Raw genomic sequence first — 22209 nt, forward strand, 5'->3', positions numbered from 1 at the left:
TCACTGCCAAATTCTATGTAAATGTAAATCACTGCAAGATGCATTAGTCACACTCAAAAATAAATACAATGCCAATTCAAAAAAAATTCCTGTGGTGGAACCAAAATATAAAGAGGCTCTACAATAAAAGAAGCAAATATATTGCACATAAAAATAAATCTATCTCTTCCAATGCTAAAAATGCTTCTGCTAACCTAAACTGGGAACCCCAGATCCTGATCAAATCAACCAAAGCCAGATATGAGGTACAAAAAACGACATCCAGGCAAAAGACAACCACAAAGCCTTTTTTTTACTAATGTTAAAATTCTCAAACAATGCCTAGCATTGTGCAGAGCTAACAGCAAACAATATTACATACTCGTACTCTGAAGGCATAGTCAATTTACCTCAAACTCCAACTCCCTCTTCCCTCCAATATTCTCAGACCTAATACGGACACCCCCACCCCCCATCTCTCAAAAACAAGTTCTCAAGGCACTATCTAAGGCCAAGAATGGTATGCCTGTGGGGCCAGATAACATACCAGACTGCCTACTGGTCAGCCTGAAACATAACTTAGCAGATCTCCTACAGAAGCTATTCAATATCATCCTCAAAACAGGCTTTGTGCCAGATGAATGGAGGAAAGCAACACTCATTCCCCTGAAAATCCAGGTAATTACAGACTCATAAGCCTGACCAGTCTCATCTGTAAGGCTATGTAAAGGACCATTATGGAATTAATAAATAAGGATATAGGTAACCTTCAAACTCTCAACCCAACTCATCATGGATATGTCAAAGGCAGGTCCTGCCTACTTAAAAAACTGGTCAACTTCTTAGAAAAAGTTAATGAAGCAATGGATGAGGGCAAAACAGTTCATACCATATACCTACAACCTTGCAAAGATGTTCAACATCATTTTACACGAGTATTGCAGCTAAAATCTTCCAGCTAAATGCCAATCCCAATGTAACCCATTGAGCAGCAAACTGACAAAAAAAGAACACAGGAAGTTAGGGTGGGCAGCTCTAGTTCCTCCAAAAGACCTGTTACTAGTGGTGTACCCCAAGGTTCATTGCTAGGGTCACTCTTCTTTGGCATTTACTTCTTGGTGGTCAAAGATGATATAAAGGATTTGTGTCTGGTAAAGACTGCAGACGATTGCAAAGTTTGTGCCATCAACTCCCCAGAGGATACCATGATCCTCCAAGAGGGCCCATCCTAAGGTTTGTTGGTGTCATAACCACAGCCTAAAACTAAATGCCACTTGTCCTTGTAACTATCTCATTGATAACACATGGAAAATTCCATAGTTAGGGATCCGGGAACCTAAGTCAAAAAGGATCTGTCCTTCGATCACCATATATTCACTGTTGTAACAAGTAATTTTTCATTAAGAAAAACCAGAATCACCACTCCAAGTAGCCAAGAACCAGACCCGGTAGTATCAAATAAAAATATTTAATTCCACAACAAGAAAGACTCAGTAGTAACACAGACAGTCAAGCGCTTTCGTCATCCAAGACTTCTTCAGAACGTTCTGAAGATGTCTTGGATGACGAAAGCACTTGACTGACTGTGTTACTACTGAGTCTTTCTTGTTGTGGAATTAAATATTTTTATTTGATACTACCGAGTCTGGTTCTTGACTACTTGGAGTGGTGATTCTGGTTTTTCTTGGTGCATTTTTTCCACTCCATACACCATTTTGTTGTTCTAAGTAATTTTTCATTGCACAGCTTACTTCTAAAGGTATTGCGTTCAGGTCCAGTAATGTAATCATTCCAATGTACTCCGCACTCATAAGGCCAATCATTGAGTATAATACCCCCTTAGTATGTATTTGCCCAAACACTTGTCATGAGTGGAATGACTACAGTGCTTTCTCACCAAGAAAATCAATGGCCTAAATCATAAAAAACTATGCAGATTACCTTGTCTCAGTATCATCCATGTTACTGACAGGCAACCTCTGCCTCTCGTATAGAGCTTCAACAGACCCTATTCTGTCAGACCTACTACACATTCTGAAGTCTAATGGTATTTTAAAACCCATTTAACAGATCTCATTCTGTTTTGCAGAACAAATAGAACATGTTGAAGTGATAGGTATGTATCACACAGAATACTACTACTTTGAAACAGTCTTTTATGCCACATAATGCAAAGTACTTCTCATTTCTCTATTCAACTGTAATTTGGACAAATGGACGGGAAGTGCAAATTCACCTCTCATTTAGCACCCCTCGTCCCTTGTGGATAGAGGAAATATGTAAATGTCCCAATATTCTTGTGCAGCCAATCTCTGGGTTATTCATATGCAAAACATAAGAGCTACAAACTACCAATGAAACATAAAGCTAGGCTCAAGATCCTCACAGATTAATAGCCTAATAAGTAACTATGAACCTAGATGCACTAAGCAAGCATACCCGAATGCCACAAATGTACAGGAATATAAAATTATATATGTGTCTGCTAAACACTTTTAGAAGCCATGTAGTTCAGACAGTCTTTCTTCAGTCCAACTGATATGATGACTGCATATCTGTAAAATATGACTTTGAAGGCTTCTGGGCAGTGGTAACTGTTGGGATGACCTCCAAGCAGTAAAATTACACTCTCCTGGAGGTACAGGGAGGACTAAAAAAAGAAAAATCTCAGAAGACCAATTCCTGAAGGAGTGACATGCCAAAGAGGCTCAACTCCTGCAACCAGGGTACAAGTACTAATGCTTGGTAAAGGTGTGACATGACTAAGTGGATGAGACACAAATGTATCTAACAAAAACATTCCTGAAATGTACATTAGAGGCACACACATTCCACATGAAGTGTCCTATAACAGCTTCAGCCAAAGCAGAGTTAGTCATATGACAGCAAAGCACAATGTGGTTGGTAATCCACATGAATAAGGCTTATTTACTATACCCTTCCTACCAAACACTAACAAAAAAAAGTAAAAAATGTCTTCCTGAAATGCTGCATCTTTTTCAGGTAAAACATTTGATGATGATGATGATTCACATTGGGGGTTATGAAGGACTCTCTGTCCTATGTTTTTTCACCCAGAAAGAAAAGAATGGACTGGCTTCAGAGCCATTCCGAGATCAATTCTGGGTGGAAATGTGAATCAGTTCAGAGAGACACCTGATTCTTGTAAATGATGAAACATGATTCAACTACAAATAAAAATACACAATTAAGCTGTCTCAGCGGTGTAGAGTTATAAAGCCCTGACTTGTGAGCTGGCTGACCGAGGTTCAAGCATAAACCTGGGCAAAGGAGAAGTTGGCTTTGGATTGATGGTGAAAATGAGAGAGTAACTTTGTTCACCACCCTTGTGAGGAGGATGTTGTAGAGCTCATCATACAAGACATGTGCACATTTGGCAGAAGGCAGATTATTTCAGAAAGGTACACAAGAGTTCCGTGACATATACTTTGCTTCCTTATGTGTATGTATGACTGTGGTTAAAGCACAGACATTTATCACTGGGATGGTACTGCAAGCATGACACTCATGGTGTACATAACAGTGCACTAAGGCAGAAAGTTTGGGAGGCGCAAGAAAAGAAGCAATCTGTTCCTCCCTGGCAGTTTCAGAAACGGGTTCCAGCCCTGGATGTATTCTGTCCACCAGGAATGGCTCTGATCTAAGAAGGCAAGCTGGACACTTTGGTCAGGGGGAAGAGAAGCACTGGGTGCAGTCAATGATCAGAGATAATGGAGGGAGGAGGGGGTTAAATTAATGTGGGCATGCAGCTCTAAGGTCCTGCAAACAAGGGCTATTACCACTATGAACAGCATCTTCCGAGAGACAACTCCTCTCCCTACTTTCCGCAGATGACAAAATCATTTTCAGAACCTGCAACAACTACAACCTTTTACAAAGCAGCATCAACAAGCCTTAAACTCATGAACCAGTTAACAGGGTTCAAAAACCTCAGTTACCAAAAAAAGAAGCTAGGATGTTTGGTACCCACCACATTAGACATCAAAAATCCGAACAATCTACTTATTGAAACCACCTCATCCTTCAAAGAATTTGGTAGAATCAAATATTAAACTTCCAGCTCAGTTCCACATTGAGAAAAATAGGTACAAAATTAACATTGTGCTATTTTGAGCACCAAATATTATGCATTTCCACTCCCTACCTAACAGAGTTACCACTGGTAATGGGAGTTCTACTTGCCCAGTTAGAATACAAATTTCCATTAATTGCCAATGCTTCCAAGCAAAATACCTCACACCTCCAAACTCTGACAAAACCTGCCACTTCATAACTAACTCTCTCAGTTATGAATACCACTGCAAAACTGTTAAAAGGCCAAATGGCTACCAATAGCACAGAGAAAAGGACTTCTATTTAATTGGTTGCATCAAGGTACTCTCATTCCACTCTCCACTGAACTCTCACTTCCATGCCATCTTAACTCCGTAACCACTGTCAGTGTGTAATAACCCTACAAATTCCCAGTTCCTATCTTTGGTTCATCAACCACAACTTGTTTGTTTGTCCTAGCCCCTAAACTCTGTCAAAGACTCCTGTCCTAAGTAACAGACCAATCTTTTTACATGAAATTCAGACCACAGTTCAAGATCTACCTGCATAAACAAGGTCTATGAAAATGCAGCACCCTGGGTCACATCACCTAAATGCAACTAACTCTCCTTTACATCTTCTTGCTAACCCAGTCTGATGAACTAGATATCACATTCTTGTAATTATGTACCTATGCAAAACATTAACTTTGTATGTGCTATTTACCTACTGATATTACCTCAAATATAAATATTACACCTGTTTAAACAATTCTTATACTCCTTTCATGTTGCCTACTTGCAGTTCCGACTTGAACACAGTCATGTAAGCTCAGCACTAAATAGACAAAATATCTAAATAATTAAATACACACACTTAACATTCAACAGCCTGTAAATGGATAAATTGACTTCATTAACTGCTGTTTACATGCTTTTATTAATTTACTTAACCTGCTTTGGTTAATATATTTATCTCATTACAATGTAACATTATACTGCTTTTTTTATTTCTCTTCCATATCTTTGTCCTTCACATTACTTGTGTAACCTACTTTGTTGTCTGAGTGCAGCCCAGACTGGGCCTGAAATAGATCAGTTTTCAATAGTGGCCTACCCTGGTAAACCAAAAGAAATTGAATAAATAAGCTTCAGATCCATTGCCCTACAGAGTTCAAACATGGGGAATGTGGAATGGATATATGACAAGTTAGTTGGGTATGAAATTCAGGTCCCAGTGAGGAAAAAGCTTCTTTAAAGGCAGGCAAAAATGCAGAAAAGCAGAGACTATTGCTTAACAAGTAAGTGCTAGGTCACAAATTATACAATCACGCTTTTCACAAGACTATAACGCACTAAATGGCAGAAAGATCATGGTCCATGACTAAGGAAACATGAAAACGCAAGCCAAAACAGTACCAGAGGAATGTCAGAATTACCTGCAAACTAAATGAACAAGAATGTGTACTATAACCTTCTGTCCAGATGGAGAACCTCTTCCATTCAGCAAAGATAAGGTATGACAAAGGGAAGAAAAAACTGTTTTATACCGTTACTGCAAAAAGAGCTTCTAACTGTCTTTTCTAGAAGGATAAATCAGTAGGGGTCTGTTACCTTTGGAAAAACGGTACTTTTCCGTTAAACCCCTACCACTTTGTACTGCTCTGTTTTGCCAGTATTTCAGTAGTGGATACAAGTTTCTGTGTAAGAAGTAAATCTGTAGAAGTAAGAAACAAGTTTCCATTCTTATCTTACGTGTAAAGTACCATTTTGCCATTGCAGAAATAGCTGAACTCCACTGTTAAACCCCTACCAGTTGCTGGAGGTTTTCTTTACACATATTTCACCCAGAAACAAGTTACCTTTCTTACCTTATATATAAAGTACCGTACTGTCATTGCAGAAATAGCTGAAGTACAGCGTTAAGGTTTTCTTTAGGCATACTTCATAGGATCATAGGTTACTACTAGGCTAACTGCCCTTATGGGCCATTTTAAGCCTAGCCAATTACCCCATGTCAGAATTAAACCCTGCACCTTGTGTTTCTAAGGTAAGCACCTTAACCATTACGCCAACTTCCCACCCCTAGAACTTGCCACTTGGTTTTCTTTAGGCCTATTTCACCCGTAGAATTTGCCGCTTGGTTTTCTTTAGGCATACTTCACACATATTGTTTGTTTGGTTTCCTGTTTATGATTGTGTTTACAACCATTAAGCATGTGAAAGAGTAATCAAAGCTGTGGTTTTCTGACATGCAATCACAGCTGTGAATGTTACGCTGTGGGATTTGCCAAGAGATGAAGAAGCGGCTATTCAATTTCTTAATGAAAGAGGTATTCTTCACACAGAAAGATTGTGTTCCAATAAACACCTCATGAAACTGAAATGTAACTCTAGCCCCAAATGGCTATGCAGCCTTCGTTCATGCCATGAACAGAAAGGTGTCCGAACACAAACATGGTTTTCTGGATCCCGCATCCCTTTTGTAACTGCCATACGATTCATTTATTTATGGTGTCTTGAGTTGACATCTGTTGAGTTTTGCCAAGTACAGCTTCGACTTAATCACAACACAACGGTTGATTGGAATAATTACCTCAGAGAGGTATGTGCCAGTTCCTTGTTATCTCGCCCAAATGTAAAAATCAGTGGCCCCGACAGAGCTGTGGAGATTGAGGAAAGCTTATTCACCAGAAGGAAACATAATGTAGGTCGGGTTCTACCCCCACAATGGGTATTTGGAGGTGTGCGGTGGGAAACTAATGAATGTTTTCTTGTTGCTATTACCGACCAATCCGCAGAAATGTTACTGTCCGCAATACAAGACAATGTAAAAGATGGAAGTACTATATTTTCTGAATGCTGGAGGGGATATAAATCTGAGGAGTTGGAAGCTGCCGGATACCACCATTTCACCTTGAATCATTCCTATCATTTCATTTTTCCAGACACTGGGTGCATACCCAAATTTTTGAGCGCTTGTGCGGTACTGCAAAGTGGTGCAATAAACGCCAAAGAGGCACAGCTCGGCAACATTTACAGTCTTATTTGATTGAATTCATGTGGCGTTGCATGCATGCCTAAGGACAGATGTTCTCTGCTATGTTAAATGCCATTGTTACTTTCATGCCTGCTACTTAATGTTAAACTACTTTCTTTGGACAGTGCAATGTTTAAGTAGTGCTCTGATCCCTATTAAATGTGTTAAAAAACATTGCATGTGAAATACACTGCAATGTTTATCAAGTTCAATTCATTAAATGTGTTTCTGATCCCTGTTCCATTAATTAAATGTGTTACACCCATGAAATACAAAATAATTCCTTCTTTGTGTACTTCTTTTTACATCATATTTGTCAGTGCTGTATCAAAGAGGAAATACCGGCAAAACACAGCAGTGCGAACTACTGATATGGGTTTCATGGAAAATCAAGCACTGCTTTTACTCTGTTCCATTAATTAAATGTGTTACATACATGAAAAACAGAAGAATACCTTCTTCGTGTACTTCTTTTTACATCATATTTGTCAGTGCTGTATGAATGAGGAAATACTGGCAAAACACAGCAGCGCAAAGAACTGGTAGGGGTTAATGGAAAAGTACCGGAAAAACAATGCCAGGAGATTCCCCTTCTGCCTGCACGGTCAGTTCAAAATATAATATGAGCAGGTCAAAAGGAAGTGAGAAAAATATTATTGCTTCTCCTAAATCAAAGTAAAGGGGAATTACAACTGTAAACTGCAGATAAATGTTCAGACAGAACTGAAGTGGTAAACATTTGGCAATGATAAAACGTGATTCCTGTTGAGAACAGTCTCTCTGCCAGTCCTTCTGCCAAGCTGTCTTAGGGCAGAGTTTCATCATCAAGAACAACTGTAAGCATAACAGGAGGAAGGTGATTCAGTACAGCTGAAGGATTGTTTGTGTAACAATCTGGCATGACTTCTGCAGGGAGGAGGACTTTTTCTACTCACTATTAACTGATCATTTTCTACAACATATAGTAACTGTTTGGCATACCTCTCAACTGTCCAGATTTTTGCAGAATGTCCAGAATGTGCCTAATATTTTTGGTCTGCTCCTCATAAAATTTGTGGTTTTCTGGATTTTTGAGGCAAATCAGCGAGGACTGAATTCCCTAAATAATGACAGACATTGAGTTTCAGCCTTCATGCCATTAGAAAATGCATGGTAACACAATACCTTTTATTCTAGCAGCTTTTATAAAAGCAATATTTAAAATTTGTCCCTGTTTTTGAGGCTTTATCCCATTATCTTTGTCCAGATTTTTTTGTGCTACGTTGTGAGAGCTATGCGCCTGGGGAGTTTTTTTTATTTAATAACCTGATGCTCTTTAAAATAAGTAAGAAATTTTAGACATCAATAGGCTTCTGTGGATAAAGTCTAATCTAAAAGAGAGGTGCAATATCTCTAAAATGACATTTCCGAAATCAAGCTTCTGCTCACTAAGGATAAAGCCCATCTGTCAAAGTGTTTTGTTATGACTAATGCAAATTTTAACTATGTTCACCTACAACAGTAATAGGTACAAGACTGAATTTGTTCTCCCCTTGTACTTCAGTAGTCTTTCAAAACCTTTTCTTTTACTGTGTACAAGACAGTCTGTTGTGATTATAAGCACACCAAGTAGACTTCAATCTGATCCACTTAAAAAATTTCCAGTTTTTGCTGATGGGAATGGAAACTGATTCTTAGTATCATATGCACTTTTTATTTTACAACTGAAATATATACTACATAGCTAGCATAGTGCAGCAGTTACTGTTGCTGTCTCGCACCGTTTTATTCTTTAGTTCGGTTCTTGGCTGACATATGCACTCTCTGAGAGTCTGCATGCCTTCCCTGTATATATTGTTGTTGTGTCTTTCGGCTTTTCCCGGTTAGGGGTCGCCACAGCAGAACTCCGTTCAGCTAATGATTGGCAGTAGATTTTTACGTGCCGAGTTGCCAGCCCTGATGCACAACCTTCAACGAAGGTACGCCCAGTCGCAGCACCACCATATATATATATATATATATATATATATATATATATATATATAGGTTTCTTCCCATATCCCAAAGACATGCTTTACATGAATCAGCGATCTTCTACATTGTCCTAGTGCTGGTGGTATGTAAGTGTGTGCATGTCTGCCTGTGCACATCCTGCAATGGGTTGCAGCGCTGTTGAAGAGGCTCTGGCTTTCATGTAAGCCTGCAATGTATTAAGGAGGTATCTCAAGTAGAAATGAACAATGGAAAGAAATGAATGTTGTATCTCTAAGGGGGATGTCACAAATGTTTGCCCCTATGCATAAACATACTCAGTGCAACCCCTTCTGAACTGGAACATTACATGAAAGGTGCTGTCAGAGTTGAAATTACCTCAAGAGGGGGATCAAAACTATATATGCTTTGAAATTAACATTCTTTTTCAAATAATAAAGCCATCCCCAGCAAAGAAATTACTTTTTTAACCGCAAGTTCTAATTTTCAATGGAATTTGTGCATCACATTCACTGTCTTTGCCACCTGTAAATTCATTAGAATAGGGTTACTACGCAGTATAGTGAATATCAGGGCTGGGTTCTAGCTGTTGGGTGTAGAACATTAAACAGATTAGTACTCCTTTAATATGCAACTTATCTTCATCTGTGTTGAGACAGGCAACAGCAGCAACTTGTCTTCTTAAGATCACTGGCTCTCTCAGACTTGCTGCACCCTAAAAATGTTTCTTCATGCTATAGGCTGTGCACAGCTAGTGACATTGGGACCCTGTTTACAATTTTGCCTACCTATGAAGGAGCTACCTGGAGGCATCTCTGTACATCAATGGTGTATTAGTCTCTAGAAGATGGATACTAGACTTGGTGTGGCAGATTCAAGAGTTGTTTCTCAGAGTATGCCATGTTCTTCCTTTTCACATGTACTCCTTTAAAAATGCGCCTATACAGGACTTTGGAGAATTCTTGGGTGAAAAAAAAAAGCTAACTAAAGATATTTTTTCTGCTGTATTAGTTATCTTAGCCTTCATGCCTTCTCCATAAAGCAACAAGGCCTTCCCCCTTTGTCACCTCAGAATGCAGTACTCATGAGATGGGGCTCGACTTCCAGTGCAGCACTGTGAAGTTAAGGCAGTGAATCATAGTGGAACACATCTGAAGGAAGTTTTCTGCCCACATATTGGATGAGAATTGCATCTGCTTCTGCACACATTCTGTTTGCAATTATTCAACTTGCTTGATGTTCTTGATTTAACCTCGGTGTCGAGCAAGATTCTAATCATGACACATTCCTCCATGATAAACTACTGAACAATTTCCATAACATACTACAGTTTCTTTTTAATGTAGAAACTACACTCCTCAGTTTCATGTAATCATATTGTGTGGTTTTCAAGGCCCACGTGTTACATACTTGACTTTCTTTTCTAGACCATTTTCAATTTGTGGGGCGATAGTACTGAATATAAAATTCCAAAAATGGTTAACTTAGCTGCCATGAGGTCAATAGTGGCCACGTCAAACAAAGACAGGAAAGAGGCATCAGCAGAGCAAGAATATTCCAAGGTGACAATGAATGGTGCACTTAATTTTTTACAAAGGAAAGCAAGAGGAATTCACCGTGCTGGGATTGAGGTAGGTAAGAAAGAGCGAGGGACTCACTGAACAGACACTAAGTTAGAGAGGTAGGGGGCTAAGGTGGAGCTGGCCTCCCAACGGGAGGATAAAGCACTTCCTCCAAGTCTCTTAAGGAATTTATGAAGAACACAAGTCCACCGTCAGAAGACACACTTTAATACAGCAAAGCTGTTGGTTAAACAACCTTTCTCAATGCTAAAACAGTATAGAACATCACACAATACATTTAAATAAAAGCCAAAAGGTAACATGATCACAACCAACAAATCACCATTAATTAAAACATAAAACTTTTTTTTAAACTTCTTCTACTAAAATTATTCCAACAGGACCAATTTCACCTTAAGGGTGCAGCTATAAACTTTGCTGTTGAGTTTTAACAAGTACAGGCTTAATCCTGACTAAATTGTTTATTCCAGGTTCTGAATCAGCATGAAGCCTGATAAACCACTCATATTATTTATTCTCAAAATGATTATTCAAATCACCTCCTCTCGGTCCCTTCTGTACACTATCTACCACTCTAAATTTAAAAATATGATCTACACCATTAATCATAATATGCTTAAATAGCGCATTTTCATTTTTTCTCCCTATCTCTGATTTATGTTCTATAATATGCTCTTTTCATTTTCTTGTGGTCTTCCCTATGTAAAATAAATCACATTTTACACAGGTAGCAAGATAGATCACATTTACACTATTACAGGTAGCAATACAATTAAAATTAAATTGCTTATTGGACACTGGGTGGACAAATTTATCACTATAAACCTTAATAATATCTTCACAACAACTACAAGACATGCATCCAAAAGTACCACATTTATTACCTAACTTAACTTTTGTCATGTCTTTAAAATCTTTATAACACAATCTTCTCTTTAAACGCAAATTCCTATAAGAGAAAAAAAGTCTGTCTTGTATTAAAGTATGCAGTTTGGGAGCAGCCATAAGAATAGCCTAGTTCTTGTATAATTTTCTTAACTTGGTCCGTTCTTAAACTATAAGTGGTTAAATATCTAATTTTGTCATTACTACTGTTCTTAACTACAGCTTCATTCCCTTCTCTAAATATTGGTTTTATTACACTCCCTCTATTTAATTTCACCTCTTCTGCTACTTTTAAAACTTACACCTGACTCTAACCACTATTCATGAATTCTTCCATCATTTCATCCAGTTGTTCAGTAAACTTTACATCATCTGTATTCAACCTACTTACCCTACACATCTGTGCTTTTACTATTCCTGAAAAAATATGAGAAGCATATCAACTTTGCCTATGCACATATCTATTTGCATGCACGTTTTTCTTATGCATACTTGTTTCCATTTTATCCAATTTTATCCATTTTATCCAATTTCCTTTCTAAATGTACATTAAGGAATACTATATCACTAGTAGAGTAATTCATTTTAAATTCAAGAAATTTAGTGCCATTTAAATAAACATAGTTCAACAATTCAGCAACTGTCCCATTCCATATAAAAAGCAGTCATCTACAAATCTCAAATGTAATTCAACTTTCTTACTTAAAATATTCTCATTACTAAAATGTATATTTTTTCTCCCACTGATGAAGAACTATATTTGCCTAGGTGTTAGCCACAGATGTCCCCATGGCAACACCAGATAACTGTAAAACTGGCTCACTATCAAATATGAAAACATTTTTAGTCAAAACAGTTTCCAATAGTGAACAAATATATTCCACCCTTTCTGTCAGTGTACCAGTTGTTTTGGTTCCTAAGGAAACTAGCCAGTACGTAAAAGATCCTCTAACCCAGATGTTCAATAGACCACTTGCAGTTGTGGATGTACCCGAGGACTACAAGGTAACACATATTTGTACCCTTGTATCGGGAAGGGGGGGTCAAATCTAGAGATCTACAGGCTTGTTAGCCTAACAGAAGTGGCAGAGGAAAGAAATAACCCTCTGGGAAAGGCTGGTTAAGGGCAATAATCACCAAAACAGAAAAAGTACAGTTGCTTCTACTTGCCATAAATGCAGATGTCCAAGTGTCTTCACTGTTGCAGTAACAACTCCTTGTGATTCCCTACTCTGGAAATCCTTGGCTAGCCCCGATTCCAGAGAATATTTTCTTCCCTCCTCCAAACCAAGTATGACCTTCCATCTGATGTCAGGGTATGACAGCTGTCTGCCAGAACCATATTTTCAAGGTCTTTCTTGCAATAACAGCCCAATACAACCTTTGCAGTGTTGTCTGTCATTCTGAAGCTGGAGCCAAGACTGCCAAAAAACAAGTGTCCCACTGGGGGACTAATTTTCTGGATTGTTCCTCATTGGGATTTCTACAATCTGTGCCTTTTTTGCCTGGGCCTGGAGCACAACATGTAGGGCTGTCTCCAGAGTGTTCATTTCAATTCCAAAACAATTAACTGCAGGGCAGATCAACTAGAAAAGTTTTTAAAGAAGGTGAGGGAGCATCAGGGGTCCATGTGCATTATGGCATTGACCGGGCAAGATGAGTCTGGATACCCTCATAGGAAGAAGCATTATCCAAAGACATTCAGGGTACCAGAAGCCAGCTGATCTGCTTCAGAAAGTGCAACCTAACTCATGATTATTGAAGGAGGAGAGAAACTTTTGCAGTCCCCTCTGACAATAGAGTATGCATCCAAGGACTCTAGTGAGACCCTTTTCAAGTCCGTTCTCTTGACATCTGCATAGGCTAAAGGACCCAGAATGTTTTGATGGGTTCAGGATGACTATGCAGACCCTGGCTTCTGTCTCCAGTCCCAAGTCTGTCAATGGGGAGATGGAGAGTCTACCCATTGGCTCCAATGACTATATGGCACCAGCAGAGAGCTCTTACATCCTAACATCCTGATGTGGAAGAGGACTATGTCCACTGGGCCTGGAGGAGGAGGAGAGGAAAGTCTCTAGTATTCAGGCCAGCCAATGGCTTCCACAGCAGTAAATCCCAAACAGTTATCACTGCAACAGTGAGACACAACAATCATCACAAGGTTCATAGTGAAAAGATACTGACAGAAAAAAAAACTTATCCAGCTGGCTTACACTTTTGTCCTCACAAACACATTTTGGGAATGACTTACTCGCTCTTATTTGATTGAAACAGGCAATTATCTGAGACTACTGCATGTAGCTCTTCCACAATATTATGCAATGTGGAGGTGGTATATATACATTCTGGTGCACAAGTGTAGGAGGAATAGGGGGTGCAGTGGGTCTTGCCTCCTGTAAAAAACACTTGTTCCAGATTGCTGCAGCAAGCATTTGCAATGCAAGTGATCATATTAATCATCACAAGGGTAGCAATACAATTTTATAATAGGATTACAGGAGATCTTGGCCCAAGGGAATACTCATAGCTACGATTTACCCGGACTTTAGCAAGGCCTTTAACTAGGTTCCACAAAGGAGACTGCTGGGTATTTTGGAAGGGTTGATGGCAGGATCAAGACTAAGAAAATGGCTGATGCATAGTTAAATGGTGGGACACAGAGGGCTATGCTGAAATGGTCAGACTTACTACAAGTAACTCAAGTACCACCAGAGTTCCAGTAGCTTGCTGCCAATGACTTGGCAATGGCTACAGTCAGCTGCCACTTGAGAAAAATAAGTTTTTGTTTGCAGGTAAAATGTCCCCCTCCACTCCCTCAATGTGGGGGCTCTGTCTCATGGTCTGTGTCTCATGGCCTGATTTCCAAATACACTATCTCAAAGGTTACATAAACTTTGAGAAATTACATTTAGAAATAGTCTGTGTATAGGAGTCTCTTGCAATCGAATACACAGATGAGCCATAAACACCTAACAAATAAATTAAATTAAACAATGTAAACAGCAAACAAACATGACACAAAAATACATACATAAAGCATTCTTTGCAGTAAGCCCCACTATACCCCACCCCGTTTTATCTCGAGACTGCTGCACCTAGGAGAAAATGAAAAATTTACAGTACCCATTTCCCAATGTTTTCTTAGAAATGCAGACATCACGTGTGTAAAAAGAGCAGCGGTACTTAATCAAGGCAATCAAATTAGTTTCAATACAATTTAGGGAAAATACACCCAACATTTTTTGTTCCAGACTGGCTCCTTGGGAAATGCTTGATGTTTTAGTAAAATCCAGCCATTTCCTTTTCTCTAGCTTTCAGCATATTTGGCTGTTAAAGACAACATTCAGTGTGCTGCTTTCAACAAATCAGTCATCAATACCTTCCCATTCGAGATTTAGTTCATATGCTGATTTGAGTTTCACAGTACAAGAAATTTACCCTTAATGTTGGATCCACTCAGCTTCCCACATGTGGGTAAAGACTGGCACCAATACAAAACAGGCTGTTTGTTGTGACTGCGTTTAGTCACTATATGGAGGTCTAGGAACTAAAGTTACAATCTCGTTCGCTGTGGATGTAGCAGACCGACTGTTGAATATTGCTAACATTACTTAACAACTGATCTCTACTCTTAGAACTCAATGGAGATGCAAAAGCAGGATACCAAGTTACAATCTCGTTCGCTGTGGACGTAGCAGACTGACTGTTGAATACTGCTAACATTACTTAACAACTGATCTCTACTCTTAGAACTCAATGGAGATGCAAAAGCAGGATACCCATGAAACAGCACCTTCTAAACGTTCCTGCAACACTGCTTAATTGCATTGTTAAATCTAGTACAAACAGAAGACTTGGATGCATTACGTTCAGAACTTAAACAATACAAGCACGTAGTGCTTACATCTGCTTAACTAATGAAAAATAGGCAAGAATAGTATGTACATAATGAAGTAATCCACTGGATAAGAAGTAGGAGCTGAAGAGGTGGATACCCTCCTTCCTGGTAGACTATAGTTTATTGAATTCTCAGTCTGATGGTGGCATACGTACTAGAACAATGTGTGTTTTGAACTTCTGGGCTACAGAGTTCACAATGCCCTTTTTTAGGTTAATAGCCAGTCTGAGTCAGTTATACAAGTGATCCACTTTCATTGCCCCTAGTTAATGTGCAGATGGTCTCTAGGTTAGCATGTGCACAATTTAGAAGAATCACATGATGAGTTATCTGGCAACAATAGTCAAAACACTTTTACCAAACTAGTCTTGCAACAAATATACCTATGTACCTCTAATATGGTAAGGAGATATGAACTCCCCAACCAAAATGCTAGTTGTAATATACTTAACTAAAATTCTTGAACATATATTTAAGTACATAAGTACAAGGATTTCTCCAATAATGTTACATGAAGTGGAAACTATTAACCAGCACAAGAGAATGGACCATTCAGTTCAATCAAATAATTTCCTAGAAACACTCACAGGCTTCAAATATCTCAGGGTTCTTTTGGTGTGAAACTTCCACAGCACTGATATAGAGCAACACCAAGATTCATATAAAGTTGTCTGCTGTGCAGAGTACGAGATTGTAACTTCAGTTCCTAGGCCTCAACATAGATACTGAACACAGTCACAATAAGCAGTCTATTTTATATTGGTGCCACTCTTTACACACATGAAGCGTACATTTCCTTTAGTGTTAAACTCAAATCAGCCTAGCTTTCTACACACACAACAAAAAATAAATCTAAAATAAACTCACTTGTATTTTCGGCATGGAAAACCTCCTCCTTCCTGTCTCCTGAATGCAGAAAATCCATTGGCAAGGGAGTCCTACTAGCCCAACTGATATATGGACTCCCACACACTTCCTCCAAACATCTCAAAGCTCTTTAGACAATGATTAATAACATTTGCAGGTTCAATGCTCTTGCACCAAAACAAGGTGATCTCTTCTATAAAAGGCCTACTGGCTTCCCATCCCAGAAAGACACACTACTCCTGGCTTCAGTACTATATAAACTAATAAACCAAAATACCTTTCTCAACATTGCAAGCAGACTCATAAAAAAAAAAATCTTCCCGCTACAAATTCAGAGGAATCTATCAAGACACACCCTGACTCCTGCTGTCCAAAAAAAACATACTTACACTAACCCACTCCTTCTCTATTTTAGCTCCACAAACTTGGAAATCCTTCTCTGCAACTCTGAGAAGCCAACACTTTCCCTAAATTCAGACAGGAACTGATATCTGCCCCAACATGCCAAGTACAAATCTGTCATGGCAGGTAATATAACTTAACTCAATATTAATTGAGCCCACACCCATAAATTCCACCATGCATCCTTAAATTAACATGACTTTGCTATGTATTGCACTCTTCCACTCATGCCGCCTATGACAGTATCTGTTTTGTTTACTTGTGCATATTTTGCATTTTTGGATTCTGTGTGAATGATTGTTTTATATCAATGTTTAAAATTCCCTACACCTGCTGCTTTTACTTTCGGTACTTAATGCATTGCACTCGCATTTTATTCCCTACTTTTTGATACGTTCTCCTGGGAAAAGCCTGAAAATGGCCTGCTGCAATCAGTGTTCTATTCCAGTTAACAACTGGAAATACATAAATAAACAAAAAAATTACTTCTGAAAAAATATTTTTCTGCCTTTTGTCTCACCTTTTTACATAGCAATCTTATTACTACAGTTCTTTTCTTATTTGAGTAAAAAGAAAACTTAACCATACACTGGAAAAAGACTTTCATGTTCTAACTTCTCCAATCACTGTAGTGTCTGTCCTCTCCTGTGTTGCAGTCAGGCAATAATTACATGAAATCTTCTGCTCTTTTAACAAGAATTTTTCTACATCATTCTCGTAACAGGGCCAATCAATATTAAATCTCTAGTTTAGGAATAACTCCACAATTGCCAAAATAAGTTACTAAGTGCTGTAATGGAATAATGGAACAGTAGTTGCAATCTACTCACCCCAAAATCATCAAAGGGGAACAACAACATCTCACGAAGAGCATCATTGATAATTTGCGTCTTCCTCTGAATAATGACATTTTCATAATCTAGTGGTTCGATTATTTTTGGTTTGGCCTGCAAATACAAAGGAAGAAGAATTAGGATCAAGTGTAACACAGTAACTGTTATATTCAAACATCTACGCATTAGTACCATATCATACTGTTGTGTACTTAGTAGCATCCAGCAGTATTCAAATTTGAAACTAACAAATCTGGCAATGAAACAGTTAACATGAGGCCTACTGATGCAGGACTACATGAAGTTAAAACATAAGATACATTAACTACATCCAGGTCTGGAGCCAAATGAAAAGATGTATTTGTACTGTTTCTAAAGACAGTGCAATATTAACACTGATTTCTTGTTTCCTTTTCAGTCCATGTAAAGGAACTAAACCAAGTCACACTCCACAAGACATAAACCAACAATCCCTTAATCTTACTTCCTCATTTGTATGCTTTTTGCCTTTCTGAATCAATCTGTAACTCACTGTATGGATGCAGACAAAACAGAAGACTTCTTCAGCAGCCTTTAATCCCTAAAGTGAGTTTATATTTCACAAAATGACTTTGTAGGAAACATCAACATAATAAATGCACAATGAGTAGCGCACACACACACACACACACACACACAAACAACAATGTATAATTGTCTGCATTGGTTGATACCATTGTAGTATAGTAGTTTTGGATGGCACAGTGGTGCAGCGTTTACATGGTCACCTCATAGCAAGAGGATCTACAGTTCAATTCTGAACTAGGGTGCCTTCTGTGTGGAGTCTGCATGTCCTCCCTGGATATGTGTCTGTTTCCTCCCACATGACAAAGACTTGCATCTGGAGCATTTTTCCTGAGCCTATGCTGAAAATTGACTCATTCCAAGTCGGACTTTCCTGGTAAACAAAATGTTAAAATAAAAAAATTAAGTGTATGCCTGGAATGCACTGCTGTGGGAGCCAGCACCATCTTTGGGAACCTAATACTAAAAATAAATATCAGTAATACAAAAAATATGACAGATGTCTCACACACCTCACATGATTATGGAATAAGCTTCCTCTTCCTATGAGAAGTCGGTCATTAACTTCCTGTCACCAGCAATGTGCTTCTGCTCAGCCTAACCAGCAATGGAAATAACCTGCACTGCCATATCTCAATAGAAGCATGAGGAATGAACGGTAAAAATATAAAACACTGCAATATCTTAAACTTCAGAATACTCCACAACCACATACTATAACAACTTTCAGAACAATTACGAAACCACAAGACACAGCGAAATGCCACTTGTAAAACCACAGTAAAAACACGAACTTCGCTGTAAACAAGATCACGGTTCTACAAATATCATGAAACTATCAGCTACCATAAAAAAGCCTTTATTCCACAGTAATAGTAAGAACTGGCTAAGCGCTTTCATCTACATGTAGCAGACTTCCTCAGAACACTCTAGAGCGTCAGACCCCTTAGTCCTAAAAGAATGTAGCAGAGAAATTAGAAATTAATGCAAGTTGGCGGTTCCCTCCTTCTCTTCCTCCCTGTAGCTCCTGTGCTCCACACTGCCTCTCACTAATCCTCTGTGTTCGCTCCAGAGCCTTATTACTGGAGTATTGCCTTGGAGATGACTGCACACACCCTTTGCAAGGTCAGCAATGGCAAAGTAGACAAGTCCCTCGCCCGAGCTGCCTGCTGTACTTTACTACCGCCAGGTTACAAAAATCTGCGCTTGTAAAGTCAGCACTTTGAAAAGAACTGATAATCCTGCTACTGTAACTGGTGGCATTGGTGGCTGTGCGTTTGAGTTCAAGCGGTTCGGTTGTGTCTGGAACAGTTAACCGTCTTCAGTTCAGTCTCCACAGTAAAGACGTGGGGAGAATTATTGCATGTTACCATTTCTTACAGTAGCAGGATCATCATAGTTCTTTTCACAGTACTGACTTTACAAGCACATTGAATTAATGATTTGCCAGAAAACAACAATTTTATGACAGAGAGACCAAAAATATGAGGCAGAAATCTGGATATTTTCTGTAGCAGATCAATGTTATGCTGTTAAGCAAATTGTACACTTTTTTTTTTTTTTTTTTGGTAATTGTACTTTGGTGGTTTTCTCCCCAGGTCCCAGCTGAAAATGGTAAACAAATGTCAAATAAATAAAATATTATGCACTTTATTATTTGCACGTGCTCGCCAGTCCATGGAAAATTGTCTTACATGAAACTGATCTTTCGTGCAAAAAGGTTTGGAGACCGCTGGCTTACAACTACTCCATCAACTAACATACATAGCTTCTTACCACCTATAAAATTATCCAACACTATGTTGCCAATCGGTCATTGCGATTCAATGACCAAAACCTTCGCTGTCCACAAACCTATGAAATTTGCTGGGCATAGTAACCATATGTGCTCATGTCATGTTGCCAAGGCCTACCTGTATCCATCAGGTCAATACTCTCCTTTCCAGTCCTTTAAAACATTCTAAAATACTTCCTAGCCAAAATCTGGCTCTGTTCTTGCTCAAACCCAGGATAAACCATTGCCCTAAATATGAACTACCACCTATTCACACCCTACGCCTCATTTTCCCTTCTTCACTAATTTCCTTAATTCAGTCTCCTCCCCCCACCGACTCTCTAAGTACACCATAACTCTGTTTTTTCTTCCACTTCTTATTGCAGCTCCTGTTTGTATTACACTAACTTACCTTTAATTTATCTGCAAAGTGGCTAATATTTCTCTAAATAGTAAATCATCATATAAACTGTGTATGTTCTTAACCAATCTTTTCACACTATAATCTGGTAAATTATTTAAACTGTGGATGCTTTTGTATTATTTTTGATGACTGTAAAATTATTGTACTTAAAATTTTTTTTATACTTTGGAGCTCTTCTCCCTGAGCCTTTGCTAAAAATGGGCACCTAAAGTTGTACTTTACCAGTAATCAAATGTCAAATAAATCAATGAGCACATACCTGGTAGTCTCCGTATTACTACTGTCTGACAGAGAAAGTGCAACTGCAGAATACATTTGGCTGGACTGCTCTATTGTTGATTTTAATATCCATTTCTGTTTTCCAGTCATACATCAGACTTTAGTAATTTCAATATTCCCATAAACTAGTCACTAACTATATTTCATTATTATATGGTTTATGACCGGTGAAGTATGTATATTTAATCTTACTAAAGCTTAAATTTCTGTGTTCATAGGTTGGTACTAGGCTATCAACCCTAGGGCCTATACAAGCCTAGCCATAACAATTCCCTGGCTATTTCTTCCCACATTATTTACTTTCCTGGACCCCTGTCTAGCAGGGCGACTGACGTGATCCCTGGGGTGAATTTCCTTTCTCCCATCCAATCGTCAAGGTTCCTCTTGAAGAGGTCCAAAGAGGCACTCTGCTTGACATGTATGGGCAATCTATTCCAGAGTCTGGGGAGTCTCTGGGTCAGGAACCTATCCCTCCAGCATGTTTTGTTTATTGTGATGACAAGGTTTAGATCCCTGGAGCGTGTAGCTCTGAGGGATTGGGATTTCTTTAAGTGTAGCATGTCCAACAGCTCTGAGTTTGACATGGCAAGATATTTTTGCATAACTGTAGAGGTTTTAAATGCTTCTCAGAATTTACTGAAGTAACAAATGAACAATGTTTTCCCTTCTCTGTGGTACATATGTTTATACTTTTCTTTTCAGGGCCAATGTTTCTACATACATCTTAGAATTTGTTGAGTCAAGTACTGCAATGCATCTTCCAGCTTGCCTTTCCTTTCTTTTTTGGGCTGTTTTTTAAATAAAAATGCTTGGTAAACTTTTTATTAAATCACAAAAAATTTTTAGTTTTGCAAGTTGTGACATTACCACAGGATAACAAGAGCTATGTCCATAGACTTCAATGGGACACATTTGCACATGTGCTGTGGTGGACCTATTTAAGTCTGTGATCATAACAGATGCTTTTCGTATGCCTACACGACTGAGGTTAAACTTCCTTGTTTTTCCTCAGTGACAAAAGTGCAAGAAAAACACAAGAGATTACAATTAACTTTAAATATGAAGATGATGACCAAAATGTTTCCTGTTCGGGTGTTTATGGACTGCATGCTGTAGTGCAAAGGTAGGCTTTAAAATATCGACAAATAAGTTCATAGTTTACTACTAGCTAATTGCCCTTGTGGTCCATTTTAAGCCAAGCCAATTACCCTATGTGAAAATCAAACTCTGCACCTTGTGTCTGTAAGGTAAACACCTTAATCATTATGCCAACCTGCCAAATCATTTTAAAACACAGATAAACATGCATCAACAGAAAAGAAAACCGTATTAACATGTTTCCATTTAGACACATTATAGATTACGTTTTCATTATTTACAATGGTCTTTCAGTCCACCATTACATAAACCATCCGATTCCTGCTTTCCCTTTAACTGCTTTTCTGCAAGTTATCCACAAAATAATGGATTACTGTCAAATATGTTCATATTGGTGTTTTTACACACAACTATTAATTGCAATAATATATTTGCTGTTGACAATTATTAATCAGGAGAAATTGCAGATTATAATGAATCAAGGGGACTATCTGAAATAAGACAGATTTCAGTATTAGATAAAGTACAGTTGTGTACACTTACCATAAATGTAGATGTTC

General features: G+C 38.5%; 1 protein-coding gene across 10 annotated transcripts in view; it reads right to left on the minus strand.

Annotated features, from left to right (window-relative positions):
- The window catches only part of DOCK9 (dedicator of cytokinesis 9), a 2508686-nt gene that overhangs the window by 1608589 nt on the left and 877888 nt on the right, over positions 1-22209 (minus strand). For all 10 annotated transcript variants that reach the window (XM_044071294.1, XM_044071300.1, XM_044071298.1 and 7 more), the window contains exon 2: positions 17508-17624. In XM_044071294.1, the coding sequence (XP_043927229.1) occupies positions 17508-17624 (117 nt within the window). The remainder of the gene's footprint in view (positions 1-17507; positions 17625-22209) is intronic.

This window comes from Protopterus annectens, chromosome 5.part0 (assembly GCF_019279795.1).
Source record: "Protopterus annectens isolate FY-2018-M chromosome 5.part0, PAN1.0, whole genome shotgun sequence".
Lineage (NCBI taxonomy): Eukaryota > Metazoa > Chordata > Ceratodontiformes > Protopteridae > Protopterus > Protopterus annectens.